Here is a 22,217-nt window from a genome sequence, read left to right as displayed (position 1 = left end):
TCGTTGTATACTACATTCGCTCTCGCGAGATTTTTTTTGACACTGACGTTAGTAATTTCTTTTTTGAAAAATTCAGTTGTCAGAAGTGACTGGAAATTACTACAAAACCAACGCACCTGCTCATATTATATATTATTAATAGTAAACAGACATAAAAATAACATAAACCTTACGCCAATCAATATTTATTTATTTAAACCATTATAATGTATTGGTAGCAAATGAGAAAATTATTTATTGTACAAAATAAAAATATTTTGTAGAAATAAACTTCACAAAATTTTATGAGATTAGTAGACACTCCCACTATTTCTAATAATTCTTCTTTTTTTAATGAAAGATTAAGTTGATTTGAGTTGATTTGAGTTGATTTTAGCAGTTAACAGTGTGAGGTAGGAATTTTTGTGTTGTAGGTTTCCTATTCCGAATGTCTCAAAAAAAATCTCGCGAGAGCGAATGTAGTATAACTATGTTTTAAGCAATTTATAAATTATTAATAGTTTTGTTTACTACTAGCGTCACCTGCTAACATATTAACAAATTTTCGTCTTGTCACTTTACAAGAACCGTTACAGTTTCCTTCTTTGCTGGTTTGACATCTTGAGCGTATAAGTTAATAGATGGCGCGAGGGAAGAATACCATAATTTATTACAAAAATATGTGGTATAGTAAATTTAATAAATATGTAAACCAAACAAGAGCTTTAAAAATAAAATTTGAGCATAATTTGAAATTATTTTATTAACAATTTAGCGTTAACTGAGTGTAGGCCCGTGTAGGTACCGTAGGTCGTAGGTACACTTCTAGCAAAACTTTAAGCTTTTGATGACAGATGGCTATTGCAGTTTTTGTAGAATTTTGTCAATCAAACATTTTGTGGGCGGGTACAATATAGAGCGGCGGAAGACAATGGATGGACTGACGTAGCGACCGGACAATGCATTCGATTCGACTTCGACTATTTATTCGACTATCTTCAGTTCAGTATCTTCACGCCTTTCTGCTATCCCGTTACTGAATCTGGCAGATGGACGCTGCATTGATGCTGCTTTTGTATTTATAAAATGTATACAGTCGAACCCGCTTCTAGCCTTCGTGCCAAGCAAAACTATTCTTATAAGCGGTATATTCTAATAACCGATCATTGGTGGCTACCTGAAATAAGTGTACCGAATATACATTATAGTACATACTATGTCAATATGTATATGCATATGGTTTTAGGTATTTTTATGTCAATAAAAATAATCTGTTTACAAAAATAATTACGAAACGATTAGACAATAAATTGAAATTGGGTTTTAGAAAAGACTTCCGAACAAACGATCAACTATTGGTAATAAATAATCTTATAGTAACATGCTGTTTCTAAAAACAGCCAAGTGTGTGGCAATGTACCTACAGAAAGTAGACAAATGAAATTATTTTATGACCTTTTCGGCATACGATTGAATTTTCTGTGGAAAAGGAGCGTTTACTCATAACACAGTAATAAAGTGTTTATTAGGTACCTGACAAACCGTAATATTATACAAAACATCAGGCTTTCGAAGCTCTTACCGACAAACCATTATATCAGGCAAATTTAAAATTTTAGGAAATTGTACGTAAAAATTTATTTGTTGACCTGAAAAAATTATTCTAAAAAGCGGTATTAGGTTATTAACCATATTCCAATAAACGCATAAATTTATTAAAGGGTAAATGGAACCGTTTCGGGACCTCGAATTTATATTCCATAAACCGGGATATTCCTATATCCAGTAATCTAATAACAGGGTTCGACTGTATATGCTTTTTCTCATGAGGATCTTTCAGTGCGTCACAGTTTTTCGATTTCTTTTTAACGCATTAAATTGTATGTGACAGAAAAAACGCACGTCGGTGATTACATTTCGTCGGTGACATTTATAACATTTATTCTAGTTGTCAATAGATAGCGCTATAATCGAAAAAAATTATTTACTAATAATATATCTACGAATATAATCTGTATGAATAAGACTATACAAATCAAAGAAAATACCATTTTATAAATGCAATAAACAGAATTGATTTGTTTTTATTCCAAATTGCAAATAAAATGTGACAACTGTCAGATTTAACTAAAATGTCATGTTAGAATAAATGTCAAATGTGTATTATCACGGACTTATCTTTTTTCTATCATTTGTGACGCACTGAAAAATACTCATGAAAAGAAGTATACAGTCTATATTTATTAATTTATTTTTTGTACACATAGCCTACTTAATTTAAAAGATATATTTATTAAAAAAGTTTAGTAGTTAGCTATTCGCTCCGTAACAATTAAAAATCTTGTAGATAAATATTTTATGACTACTATGAAATAATTCCATATTAATTTTTTACCAACAGAAATATTTGTTAATATTACCTAATTAAGTAAATAGCCCCAACTAGATGCACGAAAATATTGACGAATTTATGTTAATCCGTTGCACGTTATTATAAGTTGTTACCACTTTCATTTGTGGATACGCGTGATTATCCTGGCTATCGGTCGGGACTGGCTCGTCTCTCAAAAAATTTTGAAGGAGCGACGGCTCTAGCGACGGCATGGGCGCGTGTATATCAGTAGATTTGTTACCAGTTTTTGTTTTGGTTACGTTAGTTTAGTACATATTACAGATTGCAGTGTGCGTGCATTTAAACATGGAAGAGTGTCTCTGCGTAATCGATCAACTACTTGAAAATTCATTCGCGTGGTGCATGAGGAAGACCCAAAACCAGATTGTAGAACCAGATATTCGAGGACCGTAAGAAGATGTGAGGTAGAGAATGGGTAACCATAAGCAAAAACAGCAACGAATGGAGAAAGACTGTAGAAGATGCCAAGTCACACAACCAATTATTGTAAAACCAAAATGTTGATTGAATCACCGCGACAAACGAATCGGAAGAGCCCAAAGAGGGCAGCAATCACTCCGCTATGAGTATCTACGTACAGATATCCATGTAGGTTGTGGTTTTTAGAGAAAAATCACCAAGGACTGACTGACTCGATTTAGTATTTAGATAACAGACATGTGAAGAGGTAGTTCAATTTGCTTTTAATCTGAAAATGTATACAGTATACAGTCTAAAAGCGGGGCTGACCGGGCTGGCATCCGGATACTGCATTCGACAATATTCACGCCTTTCTGTTATCCCGATACTCAATCTTGCAGATAGACGCTGTATTGATGCTGCTGCTCTTTAGTGATTTTTGATATACATAATTTGCTTTCTACTGGAATCACTTTTCAAAATGTTGCTTTTTTACTTACTTACATAAAAATCTTCTAAAAATGATCTTTTTCACAATATACCTATAGTATTTTTACTACAAAAGCGATATTACGTAGGTCAAAATTTTTGACGTAAGAGAACTGTCAAAACATTAGATCGTGACACGGTTCTTAGACTATACTATAGTCTAAGAACCGTGAGATCGTGACTTTTCATTATTGCGATGTTTATTATAAACATGGCAAGAATGAAAAGTCACATTCTAATGTTTTGACAGTTCTCTTACGTCAAAAATATTGACCTACGTAATATCGCTTTTGTAGTAAAAATACTATAATAATGAATATTTTGAAAAGCTTGACAAAAAGCTTTGTTTATTCTTACAATAATTCTTTTATGTAGGTTCTTAGATATTTTTATAACGAAAAAAAATATTTTTTAAAAGTTGTTTAAAATTTGATATTACTGACTTTTATGTAGTTTTTCTACGAGCGTGCAAAAAAGTCTACTTTTCCGCACGCGTTTTAGTTTAGAAAGTTTTACTTTTTCGCATTACTTTTCCGCACTGAATTTAGATATTTTAATATGGCCTTAAAATAATTATAATACATGCAATAAACAAATATTTAGATATTATTTACTAATTTATTTCAAATGTATCTTATTGTGTTCATGTTTTAATGAAATTAACGCGACTATTTCACTAGACTGTTTTTAACTGATAAAACCGCATAGCAACCCATCGTTTTCTACTGACAAAACTCCTTAACGACGTGAAATCTCAGCCAGTGGTGTAGTGGAGCCGGAGCGGTCCGGAGCGTCGCTCCGGCACAGCTTTTGAAGGGGGAGCGGCGCTCCGGCTACGATTTTTTCAATCGAATTTTTTATATAGGACAAAAATAGATCTGAAATTGTTTTATTTAGAAAATATTGTTTTGTCCTTTACTAAGTAATTTTTACACGTTAGTTATCGTGGTTAATCAGTTAAGGCATACGCAGCTACGATTAGGTAGTTCGTAATTGTAAGCGCAAAAGTTGAGCGAGCGACTGGCAGACGGGATAGTTGATGGATAGACATGATAGACATCTCAGCGGTCCGCGCCCAGCACTACCGTGTCCGTGTCACCACAACCCTCCCCCCACCACGGAAGGAGGAATAGCCACAACAATATTGAAATATTGTGTCCTTCTTATCTCTCGCCTCTCCCCCTCGATTTCTCTCTAGCTCACTCGACGCTCCGATCACCCGCGCCCCGCCCGAGGAGCGGTAGCGGAGCGAGCTGGCCCTGTACACTGTAGACTGGAGCGATACACACGGCAGTGAGAGCGGCAACAGACTGAGTCGCCGGAGTCGCTTCCCCCACCACTGAAATCCACTCCGTAGCTACTGCGCATCTCCAGCCCACCCGGCCATGCTAATCCTGCTCAGTTGTAGTTGCGTCTCGTCTGCTTTGCATAGTGCACGTGCACTGTATATTAATTTAGTGTTTCTGCTCCAATTATTACGTTACGTGTCGCGGATACCTACTGGAAGAGGTGAAATAGTTTTAATAGTTGTGTTATCTTTGCCCAACGTCCAAATCTGTTGACATAAGCTACCTGTAGTATCGCTATGGATAACTCTAAACCTAAACAAAAAACTTTAACCTCATTTTTTAGTGCGTCGGTGAAACGTGAACTAAACACGTTAGGCCTACCTAAAGGAACCAAGCAAGATAAATCCAATGTTGTTTCGGTTGATGAATTAGCGATTGGAAACTCTTTAAATAAAAACGAACAAATAGGTGAACCCAGCACATCAACGAATAAGGAAAAAGAAACAAAATGGCCTGACGTTTGGACAGAAGAGATGTGGACTCGTAAGAAGGAAACTTATCCTTGGATAGATTGCAAAGAAGGTAAATTAGGCTGCAAAGTTTGTTTTGAAGTCACAACTATGGGTGCTTTTAAGAAAGATGTAACGATGTGATGCCTCGGCGGGCGATGAGCTGCTGTTACCGGAGGGGACTGATGGAGTGTCCGTGTTTGCGCATTCCTTCTTCACGGCACCGCTGGGGGAAACCGAAGGAGAGGGCATCGAGAGCATATTTAAGGCGAGCTAGGAGAATGAGAAAATCAGTCATGGTTCGTGTATTGAACTTACTATGGCTCAACAGCTGATGCCTCGCGTATTGAACGAGCTTCAGCTGGCTTGGCAAAGATGCGCCGTTTGTGAGGCGGAACTGTGCGTAGGTAGACGCCACCGTAGTGACGTGGAGTCTTGCCACAATCGTTATCGCAGTAGGCGGTAGTAGCGAGGAACGAGTGACTGCATTGAAGTGAAATGCCGTCTCCAGGCTACGTTGTTTTAACGTAGCGAGATTATTATTGTATATTATATTGTTTATCGTATTATTTCAAAGTCGCTACTATGATCGGATGGCTATGATAAAGTTTAATATTGTTTTTCCTTTGCAGAAGATGGAATTATATTTTATTTTATTTGTTTTAAACTGTATATAATTATCTTTAATATATTTGCTTTATTTTTAACTTGTGTTTTACTGAGTCTGTCGTCCTTAAAAGAACTACCCGTTACAAAAATGGCGCCCGAGCAGGGACCATTTTGTAACGGGTAGTTCTTTTAAGGACGACAGACTCAGTAAAACACAATTTAAAAATAAAGCAAATATATTAAAGGTAATTATATACAGTTTAAAACAAATAAAATAAAATATAATTCCATCTTCTGCAAAGGAAAAACAATATTAAACTTTATTATAGTTATCCGATCATAATAGCAACATCGAAATAATACGATAATCAATATATACAATAATAATCTCGCTACGTTAAAACAACGTAGCCTGGAGACGGCATTTCACTTCAATGCAGTCACTCGTTCCTCGCTACTACCGCCTACTGCGATAACGATTGTGGCAAGACTCCACGTCACTACGGTGGCGTCTACCTAGGCATAGTTCCGCCTCACAAACGGCGCATCTTTGCCAGGCCAGCTGAAGCTCGTTCAATACGCGAGGCATCAGCTGTTGAGCCATAGTAAGTTCAATACACGAACCATGACTGATTTTCTCATTCTCCTAGCTCGCCTTAAATATGCTCTCGATGCCCTCTCCTTCGGTTTCCCCCAGCGGTGCCGTGAAGAAGGAATGCGCAAACACGGAGACTCCATCAGTCCCCTCCGGTAACAGCAGCTCATCGCCCGCCGAGGCATCACATCGTTACAAAGAACACGTTTCTTTAAGTCATGAGTGGCGCACATTTCAAGTTAGCTGTTACGGCTCAAACCGAACTAACCAGCTCAAATCACTTAGAAAAAAAATTATAGAGCACAAACAGTCCAAAGCACATAGTACTGCTCAGGCCATTGTTGAATCCTCTCATAAAAATCCTATTACGCAATTAGTTGATTCTGCAAATACAGCTCACATGGAATCAACTAAAGCTATTTTTAGGTCAGCTTACTACATAGCTAAGAACGACCGACCATATAACGATCATTTCGGTTTATTAGAACTTCAAAAACTAAATGGAGTAGATATCGGTGTAGGCCTTCATTCAAGATACAGTGCTGTAGAAATTATTGATCATATATCAAAAGAGATGAAGTTAAGAATATTGAATAAGGTTAAGGAAGTTTCTGAGAAAATTTCTATCATTATTGATGAATCCACCAGCATAAGTTCAAAGTCAGTACTCATAATTTATTTGAAGTGTGAAATAAGTAAAGAAAAGTCCCCTAACATTTTGTTCTTAGATCTAGTTGAACTTCCTGATCAAAGGGCCGAATCTGTTTTTAACAGTACACTTAAGTGCCTTGAACAATATGGGTTTGACAATGGTTATTTAAAACAGAACTTAGTTTCTTTCACAAGTGACGGGGCTAGTGTTATGTTAGGGAAACACTCAGGAGTGGCAAAGAGGTTTTCAACTTTGTACCCTGATATAATCGTTTGGCACTGTTTAAATCACAGATTGGAATTGGCTATTGGGGACGCAGTCAGCGAAGTGGCCGGAGTGAATCATTTCCAGATATTTATGGACAAACTGTACTCGCTGTACAGCGCCTCTCCAAAAAACAAGCGTGAGTTAAAAGACTGTGCACAAGAACTTGACATTCAGATGAACAAAATCGGAAGAGTGTTGAGCACAAGATGGGTAGCCAGTAGCTTTCGTACCGTTTCGGCTGTGTGGTTTGGCTTTCAAGCTTTGGCAAACCATTTCTCTAAAGCCATAAACGATCCTGACAGAACATCGACTGAAAAAAGCAAATATAGTGGTTTATTAAATAGGCTAACATCTCAGAGTTTTCTACTAAACTTGGCCTTTATGTTTGACATTCTTGCTGAATTGGCTTTGTTATCAGAGAGCTTAGAGAATAGAAACACTTCTATTGTGTATGCAGACAAACTGATAAACAGATCCGTAAGATATTTAGAGCACTTAAAGGAGAAGCCAGGCACGAAAGTTCTGGAAGCACAAATCGCCATAAAAGAAGGAAATTTTGCATCAGTTGTGTTAAAAACTAATCCAAAAATTGTATCGTTCAATGGACAGCAACTTATTTCTAGTGTTATAAATAACCTAAAGCAAAGAATGTTTGTCACCACATTTGATGGGGAAGCCCAATATGAAGATCTTATAAACTCTTTTAAAGTATTAGAACCTGAGTATTGGCCAACCTGCATTCCACCAAGTTTTGGTCAAACTCAAGTAGAGCAACTGTGCAAGAGATTTAAATTGAACGTCAACAAAGCTGTCTCTGCCTACAGAGACTATTTGGACAACAGCCGACAAGTGCCTGATGGATTGCAAGAACTGTTAAACTGCACTAAAATAATACCTTGCAGCTCAGCTGATTGTGAACGGGGTTTCAGTTGTATGAACAATATGGTTACACCATCAAGAAACGCTTTGACTGTTGCTCATGTATCATCATTGATGTTCATAAAAATCCAAGGTCCACCTCTCCAAGAATGGCAGCCTGAGACGTACGTCACTAAATGGCTGAGGAGCCACCGGTCTGCAGACGATTCCAGGACAAGAGTTGCAGAAAACCCAAAAAAGAACGCAAAGAAGGATGCATTTTGGCACTTACTTTGAGTATGTATGTTATAATTAATCTGATGTATTTATTATATGTATTTTGTTAAATACACAAGTTATTTGTACTGTATGTAGTTTTTTCAAATAATTCTTAATTTTTTTGGCACAGATTATAATGTTTGTGTGTGTTAAATAATAAAAAATATATATACTAATGTAACTTGTGGGTGTATTTTTTCACAATAATAAATTAATACTACTGAAAATGAAAACTTAGTCATTTACAATATTTGCCTAACTTACACCAGTGTTTTTTTAATTTTTGTCAGCAAGGCTTCCAACTTAAATTATAGAGTTTTTAAGGTAGATTATTATGGTTTGATACCTTAAAAACAGTTTTTAAGGTATCAAACTGTAATAATCTACCTTAAGAAAGTCTTACCATATTTTAAAGTTAAAATTATTCTTTGGAGGAGAATGTGTAGGAGGCCCTACTGTAACTACTATCACTCTAAAAGATCATTAATTAGTTTAATTATTAAACTTTTCAAAACATTTGCCAAAGGGCCTTAAAACTCACGATTTGGGTAGTAGGCTAATTTTCAAAAATTTTCCGGTAGAGGTATAGCTCCGGCACAGCTAATTTTACCACTACACCACTGATCTCAGCGACAAAATTATGACAGATCCGTCACGAAAGTGTATGGTAATAACAAATAAATAAAGATTTTATTTCGTTGATATGGTGCATTAATTGTCTCGTGAAATAGTCTTGTCGAATATCATTCGAGAGAAAATTATTTCCGGCAAAATTTTCTCCTGGTTTCATTCAAGTTCGTTGCCTTTTGGTAATTTTCGCTTATGAAATTTTGACAAAATCACTCGACTGACGTCTCGTGATTTAAGTCAAAATTTAACTCGCGAAAATTGCCAGGCAACAAACTTTCATACCAGTCGAAAATATTGCCGGCAAAATTTTCTCTCTTGTGATATTATACACGACAATTCGATGAAATAAAATTATTTTGACATAATATTCGAAAGTCAAATCAGTAGTGGTTTTGAATCGTCGTCATGGCAACCAATTATCAACCCTGTCAAAGGCAACCCTGTCAAAGAATTAATTTGTGCGTTTTCATATTTAATTAATTGAATTAAGGCCATGGGTACACAATTCGCAAATATTTTACGGCTTTCCCTACTTTTTCTGTCTTTACACGGCAAATTACGTGTAGTAAAATTCACACTGGTATGGATAAATATGTAAACATTACTAGAATGTCATTCTACTTGATAATGTCATCATTAACTTAAAAAGATGGCTTTTGAATGTTCTTATGGATAACTGCTATTTGTATAACTGCAAATTATTAATTCAGTTAATAAATGTGATACTTTTTTCACCAACTACGTATTCAGTGATTGTAATAATTGATAAGTAAAACAAAAACTAATACTCAATCGAGAAAACAGGAAAAGTGTTAAAGTGGTTTTTTAATAATATGTTGTTACTATGGAACGCTTACAATTTTGAACATCTTTAACAACAAAATACTTGGATCACAGAATATTATTATCCTGATGTAATCTCTGCTTGGATCTTCCACAAATAATACACAATAAATAACTTTCTATTCATTTCACGTCTTAAATCAATTATTTATCAAATACACTATAAATCCATATTATTTAATCAACAACTCAAAATATTCCCGATGCCATGTCAAATATTTAAAACTGTCGGTTGTCACTGACAATATGCTGTCAATATTCTATTCGACTGAGTGCGTTGTAAGACAAAGATAGATTTGGAAAATATTACCACGGACATTGTGTTCATTTTTTTCGAATCCTGCAAAAACCAATAAATATTTTTGAAAATTTTAAACGCAGAATGAAAGACTAAATTATTACCGAGGGCCGAAAGTCCCTTAGAATAAATAAAAAGTTTATTTTGAATGAGATATTTGAAATTAAAAATCACACTAAATTTTCTCTTAGTTTTTCACCCCTGTAACTTATTAAAATAAACATTATAGAAGTTCTCAGGGACTTTCGGCCCTCGCTAATAACGTAATCTTTCATTCTGCGTTTAAATTTTTCAAAAATACTTATTATCTAGTTTTCTCAGGATTCGAAAAAAATGAATCCCCATTTGAATAGCATTGCAGCCGAAAATACGTACACATCCTCTTAATCGATTAAGATTTGGTTACATTTGAAACGCTCGTAGAAAAAATATTGTTTCTAACTCTTGCGGAAAGTCTCTTTTCCGCCCTCGACTGCTTGCCGAACTCCGCTTGGCGTCGTTCGGCAAACTGCAATCGCGTGCGGAAAAGTATGACTTTCCGCACTAGTTGGTAAATAACTATTCATTATTATATTGTAAAAAAATATCATTTTTAGACGATTTTTGTTTAAGTAAATAAAAAAGCAACATTTTGAAAAGTTATTCCGGTGTAAGAAGCAAAGCCAAAAAAGCAAAAAAATAAATACACTATCAATGCAACGTCTATCTGCCAGCTTCGGTATCGGGATAGCAGAAAGACGTGAAGATTGTCGAATGCAGTGTCCGGATGCCAGCTCGGTCTTGGACTGTATGCATTTTCAGACCAAAAGCAAATCTAATCACCTCTTTACATGTCTGCTATCCAAATACTAAATCGAGCAGACAGTCAGTCCTTGGTGGATTTTCTCTAAAAACCACAACCTACATGGGTGGCGGGAGAGTGACGTAACAGAGGAAGATCTTCGCGTCTTTCTGGTATCCTGGTATTAAATCCTGCAGATAGAGGCAACTTGCTGCTTGCTGCCGCTATTTATCTTTTACTGTTTTTACTGTTTTTTTTTTATGTAAAAAAATGATAGGTTTATTGAAAAAAAAAATGCTTAATTTAAAGTCAATGTCAAAAGTTTTATTTATATTTAGATCTTTAAAAAATTTAAAGAGCTATATAAGATAAAATTTAAATGGGTCCTATTGATCTTTGTTTTAAGAAACATCTCGGAAGAAAATCTTCTAAATAGTATATTAAGTATGGAGAACGGTAAGGGCTCTATTAGTCTAGGTAACTGGTGGCGCAACTATAGTGGCGCAACTAGTGGGCCCACCAAATTGTGAGCACGGGCAACTGGTGGCCGAGAATAGCCACCAGCAAAAATAATAAAATGAATTGGAATTGGAAAAATAATCAAATGCAATTGGAAACTTGTTTGTTATCAATTTTACGAAAAAAAGTTATTCTTCATAAAATGCTCTTAATAGTATAAAATATAAGATGCAACCATCAGATTCAAATTTTGTGAATTTTATACGAGGTATGTCAAAAAAGATGAATTCAAATTTTGTGAATTTTATACGAGGTATGTCAAAAAAGATGAATTTCGCTCAAGAGTAAAATATCCTTATATTAAAAAATGTTTTATAAAAAGTTGTTCGGAATTAAAAGCTATGTTTGAATAGGCAATTACATTCTTCTAATTCAAATATTGTGAACTGTAAAGGTACTTTACTCTTGGACGAAATTCATATTTTTTAACATACCTCGTATAGAATTGATAAAACTTTTCATAATAACAATTTTCGATGTTGTGAAATCTAAAGGTACTTTACATTTTTTTGACATACCTCGTATAACATAGACTATGCAGAGCGTTTTATAAAGAATATTTTTTTTCGTAAAATTAATAAGAAAAAAGTTTCCTCTATGGTTCCAAGTTACGCAGACATACTGTACCTATATATAAAAGCTCAATTTTTTTTTAAATTTTCCAATTAACGTCACACTCGGATTCAGCATAATCAAAAACAAAATAGAAACATTTTTGATCAAGGTAAAGTGATGTATTCACCGATATTTCTAAAATATAAAAAGAGCTTTTATTGTTTAAACAATGAATAAACAATTAACGGCTAAATCTGCGAGAAGAACTTTTTAATATAACATATTTCTAAATCAACAAAAAAGGTTTTAGAAAAATATATGCTTGTTAATAGAAAATATAGAAGTTAATAGAAAAGAAATACGAAGCACTCGATTACAATACAAATGAACTAGTGGTGGCCGACACCAGTTGCTCAGTCTAATAGGGTCCATATAACATAATGCCCCGGCTTGGTGGCGCCACCAGACCCGGTTACCCGGCTGGTGGACGGGTTCGGCCACCAGATCGACAACAATTTCTGGTGGCTCAACCAGTTGCCGTAGTCTAATAGGTCTCATTTATTTAAATGCCCCGTGACGTCATGAGTCACTGGTGGAGCAACTTGGTGGCGTCACCAGTTGCCTAATATAATAGCGGCCTAAGGGTTTTATAGCGATCGAAGACAATTGTTTGGAGGAGGAGCGGAGCGACGACTCCAATTATTGTCTGAGATCGGTTACCCTTAACGTTCGACATGCTTATAACGTTTTTTGCACGATTGATACCATTATAAATTATAAAATTAAACATTTTCGTCATATTGACTAGTTTCATTCATTTTATCAAGATAGATACTTTGGTTGTTAGGTAGTAACTAGGGTGCATAACAACAATGGAGAATTGAGTTTTTATTTAGTTGTCAATAATTTTAAGTACAATTTTGATTATTATAAATTAAAATATGAGCGAAAGTGAATTTGAAGAAATTGAACGGGCTTGGGAAGAAGGGTGTTCCGCAATTATTCCCGAAAAATCCAAAATCCGTTATCAAAATACCTACCAAAGTTTTAAAAAATAGTGCGAAGGCAAGAATTTAAGAATCGAAGAAAATACTCTATTGGCATATTTCGTTCAAAGACATATGCAGTTGAAAGCTCCTGGAAGTCTCTGGGCAGAATATTCAATGATTAAATCCACCGTTTTTCTTTATGATGGCATTGATATTTCCAAGTTTTCAACTTTGATCGCGTATTTGAAGAGAAAAAATGTTGGATACTACTAATGTATGCGATTCTGCAGGAGTTTCTGTTAGAAGTGAAACCACAGCCCAAACAAGTGGGATTTCATTAAATAATTTAACAAATTGTACCATAAGTTTCAATATTAATAAATAATTCGTTAGTTTTCTTTATTCTTTCAAAAAATAAATTAAAATTAAGAGATTTTTAACTCGACGGTAAGTGAATTACTTACCATCGAGTTGGAGTACTTACCGTCGAGTTGGATTACTTACCGTCGAGTTGCTAGTAAATGTCACCTACTGACGTAAAATCTGTCACGGTAAACAGTCAAAAATGATCAATCGTGCAAAAAATAAATTAAAATTAAGAGATTTTTTAACTCGACGGTAAGTGAATTACTTACCGTCGAGTTGGAGTACTTACAGTCGAGTTGGATTACTTACCGTCGAGTTGCTAGTAAATGTCACCTACTGACGTAAAATCTGTCACGGTAAACAGTCAAAAATGATCAATCGTGCAAAAAATCATCTTTTTCACAATATCTTAATCGATATTTTGAAAAACAAAAAACATGCTGTATTGAACTTAACACTATCATGCATGCAAAGCGCGAAGTACTGAACACCTTTTAGGTAATAAGCGTTTTCCTTTTTATCTTTTTTGTGTTTTAAATATTTTTTTGTTATGTACCATTTGCTGTCATATACCTAACTATCACTTACCTAAAGTCTAATCTTGCATTATTCTAAGTATAAGTATTTTGGTATCTTTGGTGTATTCCGTGTATTAGTAAGTAAGGCTGCGCCTTCTTTGGCTCTGCTTTCTTTTGCTACTCCGCTGTAGATTAATTAGTAGGTGTGCATACTCGTATATTCACCTAATTTTGATTGTCCTTTTCCTTTCTTTTTTGTTTCCTGTAGAACGCATTTATCCCTTTCAGCGTTTGGGATCTTTCTTGATCTATGAATAGAAGATAGAAGTCCATTTTATCTTCCAGGCGTTTGGCAATGACTTTAAATAGCGTAAAGTGAAAAAGAAGGTTTATCGGCCTGTAGGTCTCACAAGATCGATATCACGTTTTTATGGATAACTGAAGAAGTATTGTTAGGGCGCTTTTCTCATGAGATGGTATTACATTTTCAGGACATAAATTAAATAAGTCTTTAATTCGTTTTAATAGTGTTTCTCTTCTAAGTTCTACAGCTCCGAAAAAAGTAATAGAGTGCAAAAAAATCAGGAAGAAGAAAAAGGGATGGGTCTAGAAAGGAATGGATGAATTAACTCTAGAAAATCGGTATTTAGAGAGAGAAAATATTGCAACACATGAAGGAAATGGCAACAGAGCCGAAGGTGTGAAAGAAATGGGTAGGTACGTAAAAGATACGTACGTAGGCAGTGGCGTGCTGGCCATATAAATTAATCGGTGCAATCACCGAGAGGCCGCGGCCTATTGAGGCCGGTCAAATAAGTTTTTTTCACAAAAAAATTTGGATGTAACAATTTTTTTTAATTTCTAATCGAATGATATTAACAAAACATTTCAAAAATATTTTATTTCCATACATAGTGTTCGAGCCATTTGAATAATATTTCATTAATTCCAGTTGTCTGTTTTATACACACCATGTATTTCAAAACGGTTAAAATTAAGACATTCAATTGAGCCATAAATAGGTATTATTCGGCTGATAATATAAACACAGACTTTTACACAAAATACTACTCAGCAATTGTATATATTTTTTTAGATAGTAATATGTGTTTCTGGGAAAAGTTCGTTAAGTATTTTTGGATGTTTTAGGTTTTGCTGAGTGGACAGAACTAGGCGATGTATCGCGGTTCGCGGTTATCTTGAAATTAGCGAAGATAGATCCATTAGAAATATATGTTTAATATAGATTTTATAATATTTTCTATAAATGGAAAAACAACTTAAAACAATCTGCTATGCAGACGATGCAATACTAATGTCTTAAAGTGAAGATGATTTACAACGTATCTCTCTCTCTTGTCGTTTCCCCATTACTGAGGATCGTGATTTCTTTCCAATATTCCTAACAATTTTATGCAATTGGTCTCTATCATCAGCTACTCTAAGTGTTTTGCAGAATGACTTTCCAGCTGAATTCTTAATTTGGTCGGACCATCTACTTGGTGATCGTCCTCTTGATCTTCTGCCCGGAACGTTTCCAGAAACAATATCTCTAAACTATCGTCACCTCTGTAAACAACATGACCGAAGAATTGCAGAATTCGTTACAGACATATTGTGGACAGACTTTTTTTTTAATTTCGAGTTGGTTTACAATGGAAACGTTTGTCCTATGAGCTTTCCAAGTTATGCGCAGCATTCTTCTCCAGCACCACATCTCAAAGGCATCCGCTCTCAAAAGCACCACACTTGGACTCAAAGAGTCCAAATCTCTGCCCCGTTTAGAAATATTGAGAATACAAGAGCATTCACCAGTCTCATCTTGATATTTTGAGAGATAGATCTGTCTTTACAAACTTTAGTTAGGCGACTCATTGCATTTTTTGCAATACCAATACGTCTCCTAACTTTTGCTTCACAGTTACCATCGTTAGTTGTACTAGACCCGAGATAGACAAAGGTGTTTACTATTTGGTATGCCTGTAACATGTTAGTTAAATAGTGTCGAATCTGTCGACCACCATTATTTTTGTCTTAGCTTTATTGATTTTCAGACCAACTTTACTGCTTTCGTACTCAACTCTTCGCAAAGGATCAAACATTTCTTACAACGTATGCTGCACCAATTTAACATAACCGCAAGAAAATTTAACATATTAATTTCCCCAAAAAAGACAAAATGCACGGTTATAACAGCAAATTAAATAATATGTAAATTGGAGCTGGAGGGCTAATAGAACAAGTGATGGAGTTTTAATAACTAGATATCACAGTATCTAGCTACGAAAGGGTCTAAACAGAAGTGGAAGATCAAGTGAATAGAACAAACAGAGCAGCAGGTTGTCTGAATGACACAATATGGAGAAATAAAAATATCGGAAAAGAAATGAAAGGCAGAATTTACAAAACAGTCATAAGACCAATAATGACGTACGCGGCAGAAACACGACCCGACACAGAGAGGACAAAAAACCGTTCGAAAAATCGATGGTAAGACTCTATGGGACACAGAGCTAGAAGTACAGATATACAGCGGAAATTCAAGGTGGGCAATATTAACTGGATAAGAAACAGAAGAAAATAAATGGAATGACCACATACGCCGAATGACAACAAATAGAGTAGTAAGGACAGCGAGAGACGGTTCCCCAATAGGAAGACGATCAGTGGGAAGACCACGAAAACGATGGAACAACTTACTAGAGGCACATTGAAAAAACAGACAGAGTCATGGTTATGCAAATAGAAGAAGAAGAAGAAGTATTTTTGTCTTATAAATAAGAAATAAAAATTCTGATAATAGAAGATAAAATAAGGATGGGAGGCCGCTTTTCTATAAAATCACCGGGCCGCTTGAAAAGTTCCAGCACGCCACTGTACGTAGGTAGAAAGGTACGTAGACGTCAACAGTACTCGACGCTCCCAGGGCATGAGGAATGCGAGGAGGAGAAGAAGAAAGACTTTTTAAAAAAAATAATGTGTGTGTACTTTGTACGCACGTAAGAAGTTATACTTCTATTATATGATTTCTTAAAAATAAATATACTTTAAACAGTTTGTTTTAATTTTTTTTTAAACACCAAACTAATTTTGTGCTTACCGCTTTCAAAAAAATAAAAAAAAAGTATAGGATTGCACTGGTGTCGAACTCAAGACCTCTCGATCTCTGGCCGAATGCTATACCAATTAATACGCTACGACGACTGTGTTTGTATCGGTTCGGACGTACCTAATGACAATTCACGGTAACAAACAGACAAGGTGAAAGCATAATAAATATACAATAAATTGTTATAATAATACTCATCTTACTCCTGAGGAAGACAAATCCAAGGACACAAAAATTATAATAAATATATTTACTAAAAACACTAATATACTCTCTTCACACCTTTTCTTGTACTGATATATGTATACATAACTAGAAAGATTTTGCAACTAAACGCCATACTGTCTGTGTGCGCATGCGCGCAGTATTATGAAATTTTACTCTCAATCGCGCCTAAAGAAGTATAACTTCAAAAAGTCTTTGAAGTGGTTGTTTGAAATAAGTAAACCGCTCTTGGAGGAATTTTGTGGTTCCTAGACACGATAGATAAAGGAAATGCTAGCCAAACGTAAAAGAGAACAAAATCCTCCTCCCCTATATTATCTCCTTCGAAAGGCAAGCCGCACACCAAAGAAACATGAAACGAAAAACATGTTTCATGAAAAGAAAACACTGCTAAACAAATCTCAAAGTCAGCCTACCAATGAAACGAGTGTGATTCATGCTCATGACACATTTTTATTTTCGGAAAGTTTCATAAATGGCCGGACGTATATTTGTTTAGCAGTGGTTTATTTCCATGAAACGTAATTTACGTTTCATGTTTCTTTGATGTGCGGCCTGGCTAAGGATGTAGTGGCGTCATGTAATTTGTTTCCCTATGTCTGTCTAAATATCTCTCTCATGTGCGTGTTGTTTTGCTTCGGAGAATGAGTAACCAGACGTGTCCTTTTTTTGGTCCGACCATGCTGGAGATCGTCCTCTGGATCTTTTGCCCACTACATTGCCTTCAACTAGCATTCGTTCCATGCCTACCTACTCTTCTTCTGGCTATATGTTCAAAATATCTTAGTATATTTTGGTTAAAAGTTGTAGTGAGTCTAGTTTTTATGTTAAGTTCTTCTAATATTGAATTATTTGTGTTAGGTGCAGTCCATGATATCTATGCGCCACATTCTAAGAGTAAGAACAGAACAAGCGGGTCAAGGTGGAGGTGTAGGTCGCGGTGGATGTCACTAGTTAAGTCGCGGTCTATGTCGACAGCACATAGCAAGGAGGTCACCTGCGCTGTCAGTCGAGCTAGAACCACTATCAAGTGAAGTAGTTTAATGAAATTTGAATTACAAAAAGACTGCTTTTGCGATGTTGTGTCAGTCAAGTGATGATAGTGATGAAATGTCAGCTGTAAATAATCAGATCCTCCTTCATATTTCAAAAATTTACTGAATTTAATTACATTAGAAATTCAAAAATAAACTGAATACAAAAAATGGATTATATAAAAAGTATCAACTCAGATAGCGCAGGTAATGACAACTTGGCTTCGAACGGACCAATCACAGGAAAGCATCCTTGTAGGCCGCGCAGTAGACATCCATGTTAAACAAACTCATTTTATTTTCAAAAGCATCGATGTAAACCTTCTGGATGGCATCGCGCTAAACCTCCACCGCGACTTACCTGCTCTGTTCTCTTCCATTCACTACAATGTGTTTGTTTTACATGGATATCGACATCGACCTCGACCTCCACGATTCTTTTCGTCACGATATAAGAAATTTGACCTGACGCTGGTGGGATGTCCCTACCGATTTAGTATCATAATAAATAGTTGACGTTACTAATCCCTCAATTGTCTTTGCGACGGGTGGCAATAGTTTTGGAACAGCTACTAGGGCCGTACTTTATATTATTTACAGAGCTGACTCGTTACCTATCAATGCAAATAAATTATTAAAATTAAAATTTCTAGACAATATATTAAAAATGTTGTTTACTGTAGACGAATTCGTTTAGTCATCTGAAATTAACTTGCTTGGAATCAATTACAAAAGATCACAAACAATTTTTATTTCCAATGCGCTCATTACGTGAATTTTATGGAGTTAGATTATAATGTGTTTTATATCGTTTTCACTTTAAACAAAATGGACTTCCGATAATGCAGCTTTCTATCTTTAAATAAAAAAATTAGAGAATCATTAGAAAGAGCATTAGTTAAAGATAAGATATACCTCTAATTATTATTCTGTAGCTTTACACATAATTCTCGTGCTTATAGGTATTTAGGTAAAATTAAGTATCATTTATTTATCCAGAAAACATACATTATGGAACATTATGAAAGGGGGGCAAACATATTTAAGTTTGACATTTGCACATTCAGGCAGTTATTTTCTTGCATTTATATAGAAGGTTAGATCGCGAGAATTCAAGTAAAATGTCTGAAATCGGTGAAGCTAGTGCTAAGTGTAAAACACGTGTACATTTATCTGATGATGCCAAAGAAATTATTAGGAATGTTTATCAAACTGTGAAAGAAGATAATCCAAATCCAGAAGACGGTAAATTCCTCATCAAGACAACATTTCGACTGACAAGGATGCCATATACAACAGTGGAAAATTGTTACGAATAGAATTCAACCTCGTAAAAAGCGGAGTGACTTTTCTACACATAAAGCAGTAAATGAAAAAGATGCTGAGGTAATTAGAAGAGCAATTTACAATTTCTATTCAAAGAACCTAGTTCCAACGCTTAGTATGATCTACGATCAACTTGTTAAAGACTATTCCATTACGTATTCGCCTTCAACTTTATCAAGATTTTTGAATCACATTGGTTTTCGATACAAGAAAATTAATAAGCGATCATCAATAATGGATTCTCCTCGTCTAATTAAATGGAGAAATGAATACTTGGATGCTATATCTAAATTTAGAGATGAAGGAAGACCGATATTTTATCTAGATGAAACATGGTTCGATACCCACGATACTGCTCAAAAAGGTTGGACAGACGATTCTATTAAATGTGCACCCAATTATCCAATTAATAGAGGTCAGCGAATAATTATTCTGAACATTGGATCCAAAAATGGCTGGCTTGGAGGGGAAAGTTTTTTACTATCGGCAAAAAACATTAAAGATTCAAAGCTGGACTACCATGAAAATATGACGAGTAGCTTGTTTAAGGAATGGTTTGAAAAGAAGGTGTTGCCAAATTTGCCTCCAAAAAGTGTAATTGTAATGGATAACGCAACGTATCACAGCGAACAAATTAGAAAAATCCCCGGTGTAGGTTCGACAAAAAAACAGATATCTGATTTTTTGTATGACAATGATTTGTACTTTGAAGAAACATATACAAAAAAAGAAATGTTGGAAGTTCTTCACACAAAAGTGTTTGAGAAACAATTTGTTATAGACGAATTAGCCAAACGTGATGGTCATAATGTATTGCGATTACCTCCTTACTACTGTGTCTTCAACCCCATTGAATTAATCTGGAGCCAACTTAAGGAAAGTTTACGGCGAAACAACTGCTGTCCCAAATTTAGTAGCGAATCGGTGTCACATGTTGTAGAAGAAATAAAAAAGATTTCCCCAACACTGTGGCAAAATTGTGTATCACATGTTATAAAAACGGAAGATCATTACAGAACATTAACCTTACATATTAAACCAATGATTATAACATTAGATAACGATTCTAGTGAAGATGACAGCGATAGTGACATAGAGTTGTAATTTGTATTTATTTTTTTCCGTCTAAACTTCAAATTTTATTTTTCTATGTTATTTTCTATGTTATTTTTTATTATGTTATCTTTTTAATTCTGATTTTTGCTACCACTCTTTTAATCTTTTATTGTTATTATCATTAATTTCCTTAATTTCTTTAATTTGTTCATTTCTCTTATTTCATTGTACATAATAATATACCTATAACTACAAAGATATAAATACGTAATAAATATAATGATATGATATTTAAATTTATATTTATTATTCCAACCCCATTAAAATATTATATCTACTTGAAGACTTGAATTTTTTTTTTGTTAAGGGGATGGGTACGAACTTTCGGCTTACCGAGGGCCGAAAGTCCCTGAAAACTTCTATAATGTTTAGTTTAATTAGTTACAGGGGTGAAAAACTAAGAGAAAATTTAGTGTGATTTTTAATTTCAAATATCTCATTCAAAAGAAACTTTTAATTTATTCCAAGGGACTTTCGGCCCTCGGTAATAAAGTAATTTTTCATTCTGCGTTTAAATTTTTCAAAAATACTTACATATTAGTTTTCTCAGGATTGGAAAAAAATGATTACATTTAAAACACATTGAAAATTTTGACAGGCGTCAAAATTTTGCATTTGTTCCTTTCCCCTTAATTTTAGCGAATCCGCTTCTGGAGGGTTTGTTGTTTGTTATTATGATACTAAATCGGTAGGGACATCCCACCAGCGCCAGGCCAAATTTCTTATATCTTGACGCAAAGATACCTAGCTGCATCTGGTTTTAATTTAACTTGTTCTGGAATTAGTGAGAAAGAATTTGACATTATGGAAAGTCGTTTTCTAAGAATTACGGTAAATAAGGTTGTAGTTCTTGTTAACATGACTTAAATTCCCTCAAATATAAATTTTATATTTATGATTTCTCTTCTTTTTCAGTTACATGTTCATCCACACGGTTGGAATCCAGAAGAACTATTGCCAAAGGACTGTCTTCCTAAGGAAGTGGGAGGGCATCTAGGGCTAGAAGAAGAGCTTACTAAAACAACTTTGGATTTTTTTAAAGAACGGGAAGATTTTTGGGAGAAGGAAGAAAAGATGAGAAAAGCAATAATTAAATAACAGTTGTTTTGTAGTTCATGTTATTTTTTAATTTTTGTTATTATAGTTCTATTTTGTTTCAATTATGGTTTTATTATTAAAACAGTGAATTAGATCGGAACCGGAACCTTTTGTAGCACATATTTTCGATAGAAGAGGACATATTTCGAAAAATCAAAAGAAACACATAATGTCGAAGACCACTGGAATTAGATAAAAACCATCAGGCAAGAAACAATCAAAAAGTATAGAACTTAGTAATAAACTCAAACAGCAATGAATGACTGAAGAAATTTTGAGACTAATGGAAAACAGACAAAACGCTGGACGGAAGGGCTGCCCGAGAACTTTATCGTACCGATCTATTATCGTTATCGTACTAGATACTGGCATTCTATAAAAATAACAAAGTTATTCGTTATATTGATATTTTAGAAACACCTTGTATACTTGAAAATATTTTATGGTTCTACGCATCATTAATTCCTGCATT

At 34.7% G+C, this 22,217-nt stretch overlaps 1 protein-coding gene across 1 annotated transcript in view; it reads left to right on the top strand.

The window, feature by feature from the left end:
• The window catches only part of LOC114341612 (uncharacterized), a 101,448-nt gene extending 79,641 nt beyond the window's left edge, over positions 1–21,807 (top strand). The window contains exon 9 of the mRNA XM_050657507.1: positions 21,563–21,807. Coding sequence (XP_050513464.1) covers positions 21,563–21,644 — 82 coding nt within the window. The 3' untranslated portion in view covers positions 21,645–21,807. The remainder of the gene's footprint in view (positions 1–21,562) is intronic.
• The last annotated feature ends 410 nt before the right edge of the window (positions 21,808–22,217 follow it).

Source organism: Diabrotica virgifera, chromosome 8 (assembly GCF_917563875.1).
Source record: "Diabrotica virgifera virgifera chromosome 8, PGI_DIABVI_V3a".
Classification (NCBI taxonomy): domain Eukaryota; kingdom Metazoa; phylum Arthropoda; class Insecta; order Coleoptera; family Chrysomelidae; genus Diabrotica; species Diabrotica virgifera.
Note: the sequence above shows the minus strand (reverse complement) of the source record. Positions and strands in the feature narration are given on the sequence as shown.